The sequence below is a fragment of the Salminus brasiliensis genome, chromosome 4 (genome assembly GCF_030463535.1).
Source record: "Salminus brasiliensis chromosome 4, fSalBra1.hap2, whole genome shotgun sequence".
NCBI lineage: Eukaryota > Metazoa > Chordata > Actinopteri > Characiformes > Bryconidae > Salminus > Salminus brasiliensis.
In genome coordinates this window covers 38,248,828-38,264,563 of record NC_132881.1, presented here as the reverse complement: position 1 = coordinate 38,264,563, position 15,736 = coordinate 38,248,828, and the positions used below count along the sequence as shown (strand labels likewise).

At 42.6% G+C, this 15,736-nt stretch overlaps 1 protein-coding gene across 1 annotated transcript; it reads right to left on the bottom strand.

Annotated features, from left to right (window-relative positions):
* Positions 1-6,055: 6,055 nt before the first annotated feature.
* Positions 6,056-11,420, bottom strand: LOC140554192 (arylsulfatase I). Its single transcript, XM_072677043.1, has 4 exons — positions 11,403-11,420; positions 9,470-9,836; positions 8,233-8,565; positions 6,056-7,145 (listed from the first exon to the last, which is right to left on the bottom strand). The coding sequence occupies exons 2-4, from the start codon at positions 9,784-9,786 to the stop codon at positions 6,056-6,058; spliced, it is 1,740 nt and encodes a 579-aa protein (XP_072533144.1). The 5' UTR covers positions 9,787-9,836; positions 11,403-11,420.
* Positions 11,421-15,736: the final 4,316 nt, after the last annotated feature.

The following is a 15,736-nucleotide window of genomic DNA, read 5'->3' as shown; positions in this document are numbered from 1 at the left end:
AGCCTGCTGGTTTGTTTGGGGATATTATGGTGAGGTTGCCATGTCAGCTTAGTGTGCAGTGGTGTCAGCCTGCATGTGTAACAATATCCATATCTTGGTCCCCAGAATAAAAACTGTTTAAAAGCAGCTATACATAACCCCAAGGTCACCATGCCCAACAGCAAGCATCAGCTAGAGGGGTTTAAAGCCCCCCAGCATTGGGCTGCAGACCAGTGGAACTGCAGTTCTTTGGAGCTATGGAGCTCCGTCCAGTCCCACTGGGATGAATCAGAGTCATTTGTGATCCAGAACTAAGCATCAGTATCTAACTTCACTGATGCTGAAGAACCTGCAATCTAGTGGACAGCCTGGAAGTGTAGAGAGAAGCAGGCACAGACTCCCTTGGTAATACCCCCGATTGTGGCTTGGAGCTAATTCTCATGTTATCGATGCTGAGATTACAAGGTGAAGGTTTGCTTTAAGTGCTGGACTGTTGCAGTGCCTGGTCTGTAATTTCTCAGAGGCAGGTTGATGTGGAAGCCTAATTAGCACAGAGAAGTGGTAGCTGTGTGTTAATTGCAGGGTTTCTATGGCACTGTGGCTGCTGTGTATTTTGGAGCAGTGCTGTGCTGGCTTGATGGGTGGGAGGGAGCAGGGGGTTGTGGGAGCGTAGGCAGATGCATGCTGGGATGGGCCACACTCAGCACTCTGCATAAGCTAGGCAGCAGGGGCGCTCACTGAGGGTGGATGGCTACCTGCCAAACAGTATCAATTTCACTGCAAAGCATCACATTTCAGCTGTTGTACACACTATACTGCTCAACTGGGTGTATTATTTCATATGGAATTAAGCTACTTTAGCCATACACACACATGCTCTGTATACAGGTCAGCAGAGCTCTCCAAACAGTCCACATTTTTGCTCTCTCAGCTCCCAACTGACCTTAGTTGAGCCATTAAGAACACAGGTACAAGGTTACTGGCAGCCAGGCTAGAGCAAAACTCTGAGCTGTCTGGTGGGCCCTGAGAGCTGTTGTCAGAAACACTAATATAGAGGTTTATATACTGTATTTAAGATAAGATGTCCTGGATTATTCTCAGTAAATAACTACATTTCTTTTTTTTTTTTAAGACCCCAATTTTCGATGGCTAATTTACTAAAACACTACACAGTACTCTCCCCCCGGCACATGTAATCCTCCAGTCACCACCTCTTTTGAACTGCCACCGATTCAACACCACTGAGCAACATCGGCTGGCAGACGCCTATTGAAGTGATGTGGGGAAAATGAGAGCCATCCACCCATCCATAGAGAGCAAGGGCAATTGTGCTCTGTCTGGCTCCGGTTGCTGATGGCAGGCTACACAAAATAAAGGAGTTTGATAAAGTAAGTAAACATTGTTATGAAAGCTATAAAATGTCTATTTTAAGCTCATATATTTTTTTATAAAAAACTATGAAAAACAACAGATTTACATATATCCATCTTTCTATCAACAGCATTTTAGCTTCACCCATTCACACTGAAGGTATAAAGAGTGTTTCTGCCTGGACTGCTTTTTAAATCAGGCACAATACACAGCTGCCAATCAGAGCAGAGTTCAGGCTTAAAGACACAGTAAGAAAAAAAACAACATGTTTAATTAAGGTACTATTTGCCTTATTCATAAAATTAACTGCCAGGCGTACACTGACATTAGAATGCTTGCTCATTTACAAACGGGGATTACCAGCAGTTTTTTACAGGTTTCTGTGAAATCTAGCACCACCGCTCTTTCCGCTTGCTGGCATGTCGCATTAGCGGGTCAGAAACCACCGTTACACAACATGCCAGCCTTGATTCACATACACACAATCACCTGATTAACTGATATATTTAAAAGCTCATTCTGATCTGTTTGGATTGAAAGAAATATAAAAAACTTCTACTGAGATTAACTTCACCCTCTTGAGAAACATTTAAGGGCACATTAATAAAGAATTTAATTAGTACTAATGTGGCTCAGCCTAATTAGATCAAAACATATAGATGTTATATGAGCTGACAGTGCATGCCCTTCCACACCTAAACACATTCAATAGGAGATACAGAAACACACACACACACATTTTGTATAGTCAACATAGTTGTTGACTGGCTGAATGAGAGGTGTCAGATTTGGGTTGGAGTTGAAACCTGCTAGAAAGGTAGCTCTCCACCTCTCCAGGAGTTATTTCTCAACATTTGATAAAACATTGATGCCAAATATTTGGTTTAGTTTAACCAATTTTATTTATTTCAACAACTGTTCTGTTCTGTGTTTTTGCTGATCTGCTCATGCTCTTTTTATTAGAATCTGAGGCTCTCATTCTGAGGCTTTTAGTCCAGTTCATCACCCAAACAGGAGCTGATCACTGGTCATTAATATGCAGGACCTCATGCTGAGCACTGGCACACCCACACAATCCAATAACGGTGCTTTTCTGCGCTGAAGCTGCTTAAAGATTCTAATGGTTATGATGTTTTGGGCTGATGTGAGGCACTGAAAAAAGGTCTGGGTGAGCCGACGCAATCTGTGCACTTAATAAGGGAATGAAGACACTTCAGCACTCAGAACTGAAGCACTGAACATCCCTGCATCCCTATAGCCCGATCATTTCCACACAACTGTTTATTTTGTGGAAAAAAAAAAAGAAAAAGGGAAAAAAAACATAATCGTCTGAAACGTTTCCCTTTGCTTCTTTCTATTGTTTACTGGCGTGGCGGATGCAATCATACACAGCTGCTTTTAAAGAGCCCATTTTGCACATAATGCATTTTACAGTAATGCATTAGGAGTGGCTATTCAGGTTAAGTGCCAAATTCAACAAGCAGTCCAGGATGACTCACGCTGTACGGGGGAGTCAGTCAGCGCTGTCTCTGTGCACTGACCTATATATATATGAGTGGGATACAACACTAAAGTTTCACTAGCCGCTCAAGTACCTTGTTATTGAGCTGAATGCTGCATTGTCTTCTCTCTCGCTAACAGTTGACCCTGCTAATGCAGCAGCTTGTACACTTTAATGATTAGTTGATGACATGAACATGATGCTGGATATGATGCGGCTGGTTGGTAGATGGGGGATGGAAGAACTGCACAGTCATTCAGTCTGGTCCTTTATTCTGGCTGGTGCAGATGTGAGGAGATCAGACAGGTGAAAAACAGAGGTGGAGGAGGCGAAGGGAGGAGGTGGGATGTGATGAACAAACATAATGAAAACTACTTGTGATGTAGTGCTGAGCAGTGCTGCTCTCTGAACACCCACCACAGCTGTAAAGTAAGAATAACAGCGATACGCCAGTTAAACATTGATTTATGTATTTAGGCAGAAAATATTAAATAAAGAAAAAAAATTAAAGAACAGTCATGGAGACAACCAGAGCAGGTGGCACCAAGTTGAAAAATGTCTGATAAAACTTCTTACAGGACAGTAAGAGTTTCAGCCCAAACCTAAACACACAAAATAGGAGCTACACACAGAATGCAGATACTGTACAATACATACGAAGATTAGACCCCTTTGATCTGTTGCTGTTGGTCTCCTGTTGTGAAATAACTGGTTTATAGTGGGTAAATGTGCTGTGTGTGATTGGGGTTTCTATAGCGGGTAGGTATTAGCATTAGCGTTAGCCTCCACTCGGTTCTGAATGTGCTCTATAGTGCTGGTTTAAAAACAAAGAAAGGCGAGCGGTTCTCCCGCTGGTTAAACAGAGCGTTTCAGTGAGAGTTGTATAAAGGTTCAGATGTTATGGTCTGTTTTCATGCTCCACTGTAATATAATAGCTCCACACTGCAGACTCTAAACTCTTTACCTTTCGAGAACATCCGCACTGCTGCAGTCAGCTGGGCAATGTCCGTCAATGGCACCTTGAGGCTTGAGGCCACCAGATGACGCTCTGAATATTGTGGTCAAAACAAAGAAACTGGAACTCAGAACTGGATTGGGATTAAAATATTATAACCCTTTATAAACTTTATTTTAGTCATATCACACAGACTCCAGGCAAGTGTGAAGGTAAAGGGCTGCTTCGTGCTGGAATACTTCCTGACAGGTCTAGTTTAATAATGGATTTTTGAGGAGGTCAGAGAAGGTGACTCCCTGGCAGCTGGCCTGCTGGACAATGCAGTGTGTCACAGGAGATTTAGGGTTTATGACGGCATGATCTCATCTTTTTCCTGCAGGTCAGGTTGGTCAGCAGCCAGAAGTCAGTCAGAGGCCTCATCTGTCATCAATGTTCTGTGTGGTATTTAGGCACTGCATGTAATTATACAGTCAAAACACTTCCCAAATCCAAGACAAACCTACTGAATATTTCTCTGATTAATTAAACTACATTCATGTTTCCTCTCCTAGAAACAGACAGACACTCTAGCTGATCTGCTGCTTGTTTTATGAAACACGGTCTCTAGACTCCTCAGCATGGAATGGATACACATTTCAGTCAAGAACAAAACTGCTCATGAACTTTGTTGATGATCGAGCACTAGGGGTCAGCACAAGGGCCAGGAGTTTTTCTGTGTAGCCACACAGCGTTTTTACTCCGGGGACATCTTCATCTTCCTACTCCTTCTCCTCCTCCTCCTCCTCCTCCTCCTCTTCTTCTTCTTCTTCCTCCTCCTCTTCTCGGTTTATGTAACAGAACACAGCTTCTCAGCTCAGGCTTCTCTCATTCTCTCTTACCTCTGAACCGACCCAATCCACTCATGACGCCAGAAGAAAGAGGAAACGATAGTGAAAGATGTAGAGGAGGAAGAGTCAAGAAGCTCCACATTATTCTGGCTGAGGTGGGCTATGTCAGCAGGCAGTCGGGAAGCGGGCAGAGAGAGGGAATGGAAATGAGGGAGGCGTGAGGAGGAGAGCAAAGTAGAGAACTCCAATAAAGACTAAAAACGACTGCTGTGATTTACAGTGGAAATCCTGCAGCAATGTACTGTATTCCCTACAATTTCTGGAAAAGCGCCATGTTAAACCTGAGAAGCTTTTAGTACTTTATCTGCAGTTCATTTCACATGATAGGGATTTTTGTTTGTTTGTTTTATTGTACCCTATATGGACAAAAGTATTGGGACACCTGCTTACTTGTAGTTTCCCCTTGAAATCCAGGGTATTAAAACAAGTTTATCCTGCTTATATTGGAGTGACCGTCTCTACTGTCCAGGGGAGGCTTTTTCCCTAGATTCCTGCTGGCATTGCTGTTAAGATTTTAATGCATTCAGGGACAAGAGCATTAGAGAGGATGTCAGGATGTTGTATGATCAACTCGCCAACTCATCCCAGTATTGGATGGAGCACCATCATTCACAGCTCAATGCTGGGGGGGCTTTATACCCCCTCTAGCCCATGCCTGGTATAAGACAGTGCTGTATATAAACAAAGTAAAAAAAGTAAAGTAACAAAATAAAAAAATAGAATGTACTGTAAATAAACAGCACTATATGCAGTCCTATATATGCAGACGATGCTCCCAATGTCTGCACCTGTAACACTCAGTAAAGTGCAGGTCGGGCTTGCGGTTTTACTGGAGCTCTATTCAAACACAGCACAACATTAGCCGAAGGTCAGGAGGTCGGCTCAGTCGCATCATCAGGAAAGAAAATAGATCTTCCTAGCCTTGTAATGTTGCCATCAAGACCAAACATAGAATAAACACTCTTCTGGGCCTGTAATGCTAGCTTGACCGTGTCCTTCAGCTAACGGGAGGATGAGCCATCAAGCCATTAACAGACACTCTCCCACCGTCGTCAGCTAACAACACACACTGCCCTTCATGGGCGAATGGAGAAGATGGTGGCCAAGCAGTCTGCGCCAGCTCAGATCTTTTTTTCCTCCTCCTGTCCTCTCTTCTCTTCTCCTGTGCAAGGTTTGTGGTGGGACATGGTCCAAAAAGAAAACAGGCACAAATAAAGAAGGTGGGCAGGTTTTTATAACTTTACACTATATTCTGTTACTAACATACAATTTCTAAAGGAAAATAAGAATAAAAAGTAATAAGTTACAGTATATAGAGTATACGAATGTATAATTTGGCCAAATCAGGCCAAATTAAATGTCCTAAAAGAAAAGGGCAGCTCTTTGAAGACGGTTCCCCACCTTTTTAAACAGCGCTCTGAGTTTGCACACCTTGCAGGATTTGAACCGGACCGTTCTACTGTGTCCATCTGTCGTGTCACCATCTTCAATCACCGTTTCTTTCTCTGCAAGCCATGGTGTCCACACACCTCCATGGAGCTGGGGGTCAGCCATCGGGTCATCTGGGGGGTTTCTGGCTGGTACGGACGTCCTGTTGTACTCAGCTATCCTTGAGAGCAGCAGCCTGACCACTTCAGGGCGAGCCTCTGCCAGGTCTGACCTTTCATATGGGTCGGCAGTGATGTTGAAGAGCCAGACAGATTTACCCCGCTGGTCCTGTCTCTTCTCCATGCCCTGCCATTGCTGTGGACCCCCGGGTAAGATCTGAGGGGGGAACCAGTCCCCATCCCCTACGTTCCCCGTCAAAAGCTTCCAGTGACCCACCCGAATGGCTGCCCGCACTCCGGTGTCCCAGATTCCAAAGCCATTGACCGTCAACAGCCTGTGGTCAACCTCTCCAGGTCGGCGTGAGACAGGGTCAATGTTAAATAGGATTTCAGTCCGTGGGCAAGGCTGACCCTTACTGATTGCCCCCCAAACGTCAAAGCCATCCAAATGCTGAGGGTCTTGCTCTGGTGATCTCGCCAGGGTCAACAGGGTAGGGTACCAGTCTGAGATGTGGATGAGAGCGTGGCTGACCACTCCTTTTCTCTCAAGCAGAGGGCTGTGTACAAATCCAACTGCCCGCACCCCTCCCTCCCAGTATGAGCCCTTTCCCCCACGCAGGGGCCAGTTGCAGCCCCCTGACAGAGGTTGCCCGCCGTTATCTGAAGAGTAGATTAATACAGAATTGGGATAGTAACCCTGATCTCGCATCTCCCCCACCATTTCCCCCACTGCCTCGTCTACACCGCTCAGCATGGCAGCGTAATGGCGCCGCGGCCGGTTGCCGAGGAAATTGTAGCGCTGAAGGAGGTGGGCAGGAGCTTGTAAGGGGGTGTGGGCGGCCTGAAGTGCCACGTACAGGAACAGAGGCTTCTGCCTGTCATGGGTCCGCAAAATCGTTTTCACCCTGGAGAATGTTAAAATAAATCCACCTCAGATTCATCATAATCATTCCATAAGACAGACATTAAAGTGCTTTAAACAGCCCATATTGTGGAATATCACATTCTCCAATTTTGGTAAATATAAAATATGAGATTAAATGTTTGGCAAAACCATTAAATGCCATTTGAACAATGCACAATACAGGGTAAAACCAGCCTGTTTAATTCTAAGGGGGTGGGGGTTTCTCTGAAATTAAGGGTATCAAAACTTAAAAAATATATATAATCCTGTTTTTGCTGGAGTAACTGTCCCTACTGTCCAGGGAAAACGTCCTACTAGGTTTTAAAGGACTGCTGTGAGGATTTGATTGCATTCATACAAGAGTGACAGTGAGGTCAGGATGTTGGATGATCACCACAGCACCTCATCCCCAACTCATCCCAAAGGTATTGGATGGTGCACCATCATTACAGAGAGCACAGTTCCACTGATCCACAGCTCAATGCTGGAGGGCTTTTTAGCCCTCTAGCCCACACTAGGCATTAGGCATGATGTCAAAAGATTCATGTTCATCTCCTTCAGAAAGTCCTAATCTTCCCTACAGAGAACAGATAAGCTGTGTGTGTGTGTGTGTGTGTGTGTGTGTGTGTGTGCGTGCATTTGCACATCTGTGTCAGCAAGAGGTGCAACTAAAAGTGGCTAAATACATTTATTATAAGGGGTGTCCACAAACATTTAGACATACTAGTCCACACTAAGTCCATTGTTATACGCAGGTGCACTGACATTGATATGTAGTGATGGTAAATTATTGGTTAATAGTGTGTATTCATTACAAGGGCTGTCCATAAACATTTGGACATATAGTGTAATAATAGTAATGTTTGTGGACTTTAGGAAAAAAAATAAAATATTAGAAACTGTAGAATATCGTTTTTTTAATGAGTAAGTATACTGGTCAGGCACTGGACGCACAATAATTCAGCACTATATATTACACCACGCCAAAACAGGAGACTCTCTTTTGCCTAAATTATTTTATCATTTTTAAAGTAAATGAAACATGAACAAAAAAGCCACTTTAAAATGTAGATACTGTAAAATGTCACCTCTCTGTGTACAGGCGTGTTGAGTAATTGCCACTCAGCTCCCAGGCTGGTCGTTCTCCGTCATGCAGGTCGAAACCGCAGGCCTCTGCTCCGTCACAGCTCTGGAAGTTAAAGTGGTCACCACTGCCAGTCAGTGACCCCAGAAAGCTCTGGAAGCCACGGGCAGTCGGCAAACACTCAGGCCGGCAGAAGCCCAGGTGCCACTTGCCCACCATGTGTGTGCTGTAACCAGCCTGGCGCAGCCTCTCAGGCAGGGTGGGCGTGTCGAGGGGCAGGCAGAGGGGCTGGCGGGAGCGAATGATAGAATGTTGGAGCCCCGTGTGGATCTGATACCTGTCATGCCCAGGAAGAGAAAGAACTGAGACTACAGAATTACAGTAAAATGCAGCCGCAACTTGCTGCACTCAAAAATGGACTAAAAAACGACTTAATTAAATATTACTTAAATCTAAATACTCAATACTTAAACTCTTAAAACATCATCCTTTACTCTCCTAAAGACAAATCCTGCATACTGGTTTCATAGACATTATAATTCAAGTTAGTAAATGGATAATGCATAGTAGTTACTGAATAAATTACAGTAATAGAAGTATTAATGGTCATTACTGGATAATTCATGGCGGATACTGAATAACAGTACTAAATAAACAATCATAATCAAAGAATAATTCATAGCGGCTACTAAACAGTTCAGGGTTACTGAACAAGTTATTACTAAATAATTTATAGTGGTTACTGAATAGCCCATAGCGGTTACTAAATGATACAAGTTTCTGAATAATTCATAGTATACCGAATAGATACATAGATGTATACATAAACAGGTAGGTAGATAGGTGTAAATGTAAGCAGGTAGGTAGGTAGGTGTAAATGTAAGCAGGTAGGTAGGTAGGTGTAAATGTAAGCAGGTAGGTAGGTAGGTATAAATGTAAGCAGGTAGGTAGGTAGGTGTAAATGTAAGCAGGTAGGTAGGTAGGTATAAATGTAAGCAGGTAGGTAGGTAGGTGTAAATGTAAGCAGGTAGGTAAGTGGATAGTAAATTTTGAAAGTTAATCTGCATTTTTCTGGGTCAAATTCATGTGTGCAGGATTGGTAAAAATAAAGACATTTTAAATTTAAATTGAAATCATATCAAACCTTGAACACAGAATTGGAAATCACATTGAATCTACAAATGTGTGCATCATTACAGCCTTAGCCAAGATGTGAGGTGTTAAGGTAGGACTTTACTCACCGTCCAGTCATGAGCTGGCTCCGAGATGGCGAGCAGATGGGCTGGACGTAGTAGTTCTCCAGCTTTACCCCTTCAGCAGCCAGCTGGTCCAGTACAGGCGTGTGGATGTCTGAGCCATGGTAGCCAATGTCACTATAGCCCTGGTCATCCACCATCACAAAGATGATGTGTGGAGGGGCTTGACCCTTGTCTGGTGTCTTTTGGTGGGGCAGCCCCTCAGCAACATGTGGCGGTGCCAGTCGCAGGCACGAGAGGCAGCCCATCACTGCCACACAGAAACCTGTCAAACCAGACGGCCAGGCTGCTCTCCTGTCCATCGCCTGGTTCAGTCAGTCTCTAATTCACCGTGGCTAGAATATCCTTCCACCTGATAGAGGAAACAGACAGAATCTGATGCTATCTGGTCACGACACCTAAAAATGTCAAATGAAATGTCACAACGAAGCAGTGAAGGCCCATATTCCTGAAGAAAACCGATTACAGTCTGACTCTGTGTGACTGAAGCAAAACCAACACTGACGTCCTCTGTGAAAGGAGAGAGGGGAGAAAACCAAGCAAAGGTAGGTTCTCTTTAACAGCAGCCTGACACATTCCTCAATTGGCGCCTCTACAGAGCGTCAACTAGAACAGGGCAAACAGACAGCCACCCACCCATTCCCACTTTTCTTATTAAGGCTCTTTGTTGCCCTTTAAAGTGGGTGATTGTGGTGCTGTGCTTTTAAAATGTGGGCAAACCTAAAACCTAATATAGGCTGGACTGTTTTGAGATGTGCCATTCAGAGAACAAACAAAAACCTCAGTACAGTCCTCTAACGTGATAAACCTCGTCCGAAAGTGCCCATCTAAAAATAATTCCCAGACGAAGCTCTAAAGAAAGGGCTTTCCATTTCTTCTTAATATGACTCAAACCGGCCTTTGTGCTGGACTGTATCTGTTCAGCGAAATAGTTTAACTTGAGCTCTTGGAAAAATGAGTCATGAAATTCTACCAGTGAGAGGAACAGATTAAAGCTAGGACAAGTGTACATGAAAGGCAGGCCAGAAACTCTGGGATTATTGGTTTTCTGTACATTTTGGATTTCTGCTGCATTTTGCAAACCTTTTTTACTCAACAAAATTACCCCCAGCTTATTTTAAGTGTTGATAGTGTACACCGTAGATAGATGGTAGACAGATAGACAGAGGGGCAGGTAAGTGGCTAAACAGGAAGGTTGGCATGTAAGTAAGTAGACAGGTGGACAGATAAAGGTGTCTGTAGGTAGGTATGTAGATATATAGGTAGACAGATAGGTTGGTAGACAGGTACATAGGTAGATAGATGTATATGTAAGCAGGTAGTAAGTAGGTAAATAGAAGGTAGACAGGGGGATATGTAGGCAGGTAGATATGTAGATGTATAGGTAGACAGGTAGGTGTATAGGAAGGCAGGAAGCAAATGGATGAATATGTAAGCAGTTAAGTAGGTAGATAGAAGGTAGATAGATGTATATGTATGCAGGCAGATAGATATACATGCAAACAGGTAGGTAGGTAGATAGATGCATAGATTTGCAGGTGGATAGTGGGGTAGATGCATAGGCAGGCAAGTAGGTATGTAGATAGATGTATATGCAAACAGGTAGGCAGGTATACAGGTGGATATGTAGGTAAATGTATAGGTAGGCACATAGGTGTATAAGTAGACAGGTAGAAATGTGCTGGTTTAGAGAAACTTGCTGGGTCAGAATTATTTACAGATTTTTATTCCTGTAAAAGCTACATTTAGAAAAAAATGGAAAGAAATAAGTGATGTGAAATTTTATCCCTCTCACCATTTCACACTATTTAATCATTAACAGTATATCCAAAACTCTAAGGATGCGTGTAGGCTCACTGGTTGTTTTAGATATAGGATATAAAATGGCTATATTTTATAAATGTTCACACATCATTACCTGCCATGTGAACGTCTGTGTCCCAGTTGTTTTGGATGGCACAGCCCACTGTGCCATGTGTACTGTTCCTCAGTGTATGAAATGGCTGCAAGAGGAACAAATGGACAAACATCTCAGAGCAGCACTGTGCCATTCTGTGAGACAGAACAGAAGCTGGTAGCAGTGAACTTTACAGCCCTCTACTGTATAACAAAAGCACAGAGGCAGCGACAGGCCCGGCTAAACAACACAAATCAACACACCTTAAGCAGTTACAGAGCGACAGCCGTGGCAAAAAGGCACGTTTAAGCACTGCTAAATGGCCACAACCATTAATTCTATTCAGGTGGGTTATGAGAGCCGCAAAAATGAATTCAGGGAAGAAAACAGTGAAACCAGAGTCGTCTCCTGTGAGAGACGTGCGGCTCATCCGGTGCAGAGGCCATCAGAGGGGCTATCGACCGCACCTCAGCTTCATCCTGCTAGCTCCTCTCCTACTGCGCACAGAGGAAATCAATGCAACAAAAATGAGCCCATTTCCTACATTAGCCTAAAGCACACGACAATCACACCCAGCAGGGAAACTTCACCACTATCCTAGAGCTAGGTGAGAAGATGAAAGTACACAGAGAGAAAAAAAAAAGCACTGAATGTACTCTATTCAATGTGTACATCATTTCCACATTAACAACATACACTGCACCAACACAGCTACTGCCAAACAGGGGGAAACTGAAACATGACAGGGCTGATACCTTAGAATCATGCTAATGCACAGTCTTCAGTTTAAGAGTGACATGAAACACACAGATACACACATTCTTCACAGCTTTGTCCATTTGTTGTGATCAGAGTGTATAGAAGCAGCAGAGGGAAATGGAATAGGTGAGGTAAGCCTTCTGTCGGGACAAAGCACAAATACACAGCAAATCCAATCACTCGCCTTTATGATCAGATCAAAACCTCCTAACTCGGTTTTCTGATTTATTTTGATTTTATTTTTACAACACCTTTAAAAATAAAGCTGCTAGGGTTCTTGGAGCAATGTCATAAGAGACCACTTCTGACTTCATATATATATATATATATATATATATATATATATATATATATATATATATATATATATAAACATAAACAACAAACCAACAAAAACAATTCACTTGATTTAACGGTTCTTCACCAATGTAAAGCTCGTTCCCACTCACAACTCTACACAAACATGGTTTTCTATCAGGCCAGAAGTGGTTATTAAATGGCATCAGTCAAGAAGAACCTTTCTTTTTAAGAGTGTATCTGAAATCTCTGACACCGTGTGAACATTTTGTAAAGACTAGACTGGAAAGCAATATGATGAAATATGGGGGGGGGGTAGTAATTGTGATAAATTATAACAGCAGAACATAATAATTGGTATTTTTTCCCTCCTGAGCTCCCCCTACAGTTGTGGAGTGTAATTCCCTTTTACTGCACCACAGTAGGGGCAGTGGTGGCTCAGCGGTTAGAGCGCCGGGATATCGATAACAGGGTTGTGGGTTCGATTCCCGGGCTCGGCAAGCTGCCACTGTTGGGCGCTTGAGCAAGGCCCTTTACCCTCTCTGCTCCCCGGGCGCTGGAGTTGCCAACTGATGTGGTGGAATTTAAACTAAGAGGGTTGGGTTATGCAGTGTCACATGTACAGCTTTTGCAGCTTCACTAAAGCAGGCATCAAACACAACCATCTTTCAGAGTGTGTAATTGTTCAATCAATGAATGCTTAAATGGTGACACTACTGTCTTGCAAGTTTTTTTTGCAGTCAAGTTGTGCAGTGTATCGTGATGTTTGGCATGATACCCCCCATTTCCACCCTTGCACATGTCCACTGCATCCTGGAAACCTTTTTTACAAAAATATCCATCTTTTGGGAATGTTCAATAGGCCAAGTCGTAACTGAATCGCCAGCATGGTGAGATATGGCAGAATTTAGGAATTCACATTCATCCCCAGTGGAAGCTTACATTGCAGGGAGTAATAACTCGCTCTGAGCCTTGACGACGGCTCTGCACATAGGGGCCCTTTTACCAAAGTTTCAATCACATCTAGCACAAGAGCAGATATACGTCTCTGTCAGGGCAATGCACTATGGTTATATAGTCACATTTACTGAGCAGCGCCGTGAGCTACTTGGTGGCCCAGGAGCTGGTGCTAGCAATAAAGCATTACAGAGTGGGTAGAGGAAAGCAAGAAATATCCTGGGTGTTTGTGTGTGAGTGAATAACAGCTCACAAAACACAGAAGAGAGAAAACGGAGCAGCAGCTTAAGCACCGTGTTAGCCTGTACTGACCCCATGTGGAGACAGAAGGCCTCACACCAAAACAAGCATCAGGAAATGGCCTTTACACCAGTTAAAAATGGCAACTATGTCAAATGAAGGATTCCTGCTAATTTGTTCCTCATAACTGCATTTGTGTTACTCACAATAGCCATATCTGAAGCTCTTTAAAGAGGAATATTTGGTCATGTTGTGTAATATTCTGTAGTGCAGCATTGCATCCCTCAGCTTCATCTTGTGTCCTTTATTCTGCCATTCACCAAAACTCTTTCACTACAATTACAACTTATACAACCACTGCAAATCCCCCCCATGGTGATGTAATGTAGAGGCCAGTATACAAAGCTGAGATATTAGGCTTCCTAGCAAAAATGCTAATCACCTGGATTCTTTCTGCATCTGCCAGCAGATCGAAAAATAGATCCTCCCCTCACCCTGCCTCCACACATCAAAAGAGGGGGGGTCCAAGTCTTTTAATCTCACTCTTAAGGCAACAGTAGCGCTGACATTTTTCATTTAATGGAACGTCTCTAGCAGCCTTTTAAGACCCCAGTAACACACACTGGAATGATTCTAGTCTACAACAGATTTCTGAGCTTGTCCTCAAAGTACATAATTTCTATAACTGTAAATCATGTAAATGGTTGTAATGGTGTTGCTTAATGCACAGCCATAATTAAGGTAAATTAAGTTACAGGTTATTAAAGTTACAGAACGCAATTTATCCTTAGTCTTCATGAACACGTAAACTACTCTGCTCAGTGTGTCAGGATCATCATGCTTTATCAAGTGCTTTTTTTCCACTTTTATACCAGATATTTCAGGAAACAGCTGAACAATATTAAGGAAAACGTCATTACACTGAAGTACTTTAGGTTTTTGTGAAAATACAGTCATCAATCCGGGGAAGGATTCCCAGATTACAACTACTCCTATATCCAAATCCAATTTGAATGTAAATAAAAGACAGAAGCAGAAATACAACAATTGGTATTAAAACTATAAGAACAGTCAAGGCGTGTTCTCAATGAAGGAGGACACCGAGCTAACTGAGCAACTCTAGCAGCTTATATAATCATTTCTTAATGGTAAACAGGGCAACACATTCAATAAATCGTGATATTGAGTTGGGGTCACATCACCCACAACTAAATCACGCACTATATTTATTCAGGATTTGTAAGATTTGCAGACCTCACTGGGTCCCTTTACTGACTAGCAGGATGGGAGAACACAGACTGACAGGCAGAGACAAATTAGCTAGCTTTTGTTTATAAGGTTTGCCTTATAACAAGTTTCTCTGACTGGAACAGGGTGAAACTGATGGAGAATGCACAGTGTAATATCAGCTATTTGATTAGTGCTTACATACGTTTTACCCAATATTAGGTTCACCAGTTTACACTAAAATGGGAGAAAAATCTTCATTTTTGCCATAATATGAAATTGGCACTGTACATTTTGACAAACTTTCATGATAAATGAACCAATAGAAATGATCCTAAGTGACTTGTTATATTGACAACAATTGAAAGTTTTTTTCTCCTCTTTCTGTAAAGTTACTATTTTGGAAGGTTATGGAAACATTGTTGTATTCATGAGAAACAATTTGTACATGTATGTTTTGTGTCCACATTTAAAAAGGCAATTTAACAGAATTAGTTTAGGCTTCCTGAAGCTCTAAGACATAATGCAACTGTAATGCTACGTATTGCAACAGCAATACATCTTCTAAAATACTGAAAGCACATTAACAAATCCCTGACATGACAAACAATGGCGTGCATTACTTGTGACCCATAATTATTTAGAAATGTTCGGTCAAACATTTTTAATACATTTTGTTTGTTAACTCATGTGATCACCTTGATTCTGTGATTGAGTCAGGATGCTCATAGTAAACAATAAAACATCCCATGATTGGTGAAGTATTGCGAAGGCCAATATTGTGATAATTAAGGAATCACATACTTGTCCATTTGGCTGTACTAACATTTCACACAGAGAGTTGAAGAGAAAAACATAAAAAAAGGCACACATGC

What these genes read in the sequence shown, in the direction of transcription:
- LOC140554192 (XM_072677043.1), bottom strand. Translation starts at nt 9,786, where the DNA reads ATGGACAGGAGAGCAGCCTGGCCGTCTGGTTTGACAGGTTTCTGTGTG. An exon ending in AGCCAGCTCATGACTGGACG is followed by an intron (nt 8,566 to 9,469) that starts GTGAGTAAAGTC and finishes TGGGCATGACAG; the next exon opens with GTATCAGATCCACACGGGGC. An exon ending in ACACGCCTGTACACAGAGAG is followed by an intron (nt 7,146 to 8,232) that starts GTGACATTTTAC and finishes AACATTCTCCAG; the next exon opens with GGTGAAAACGATTTTGCGGA.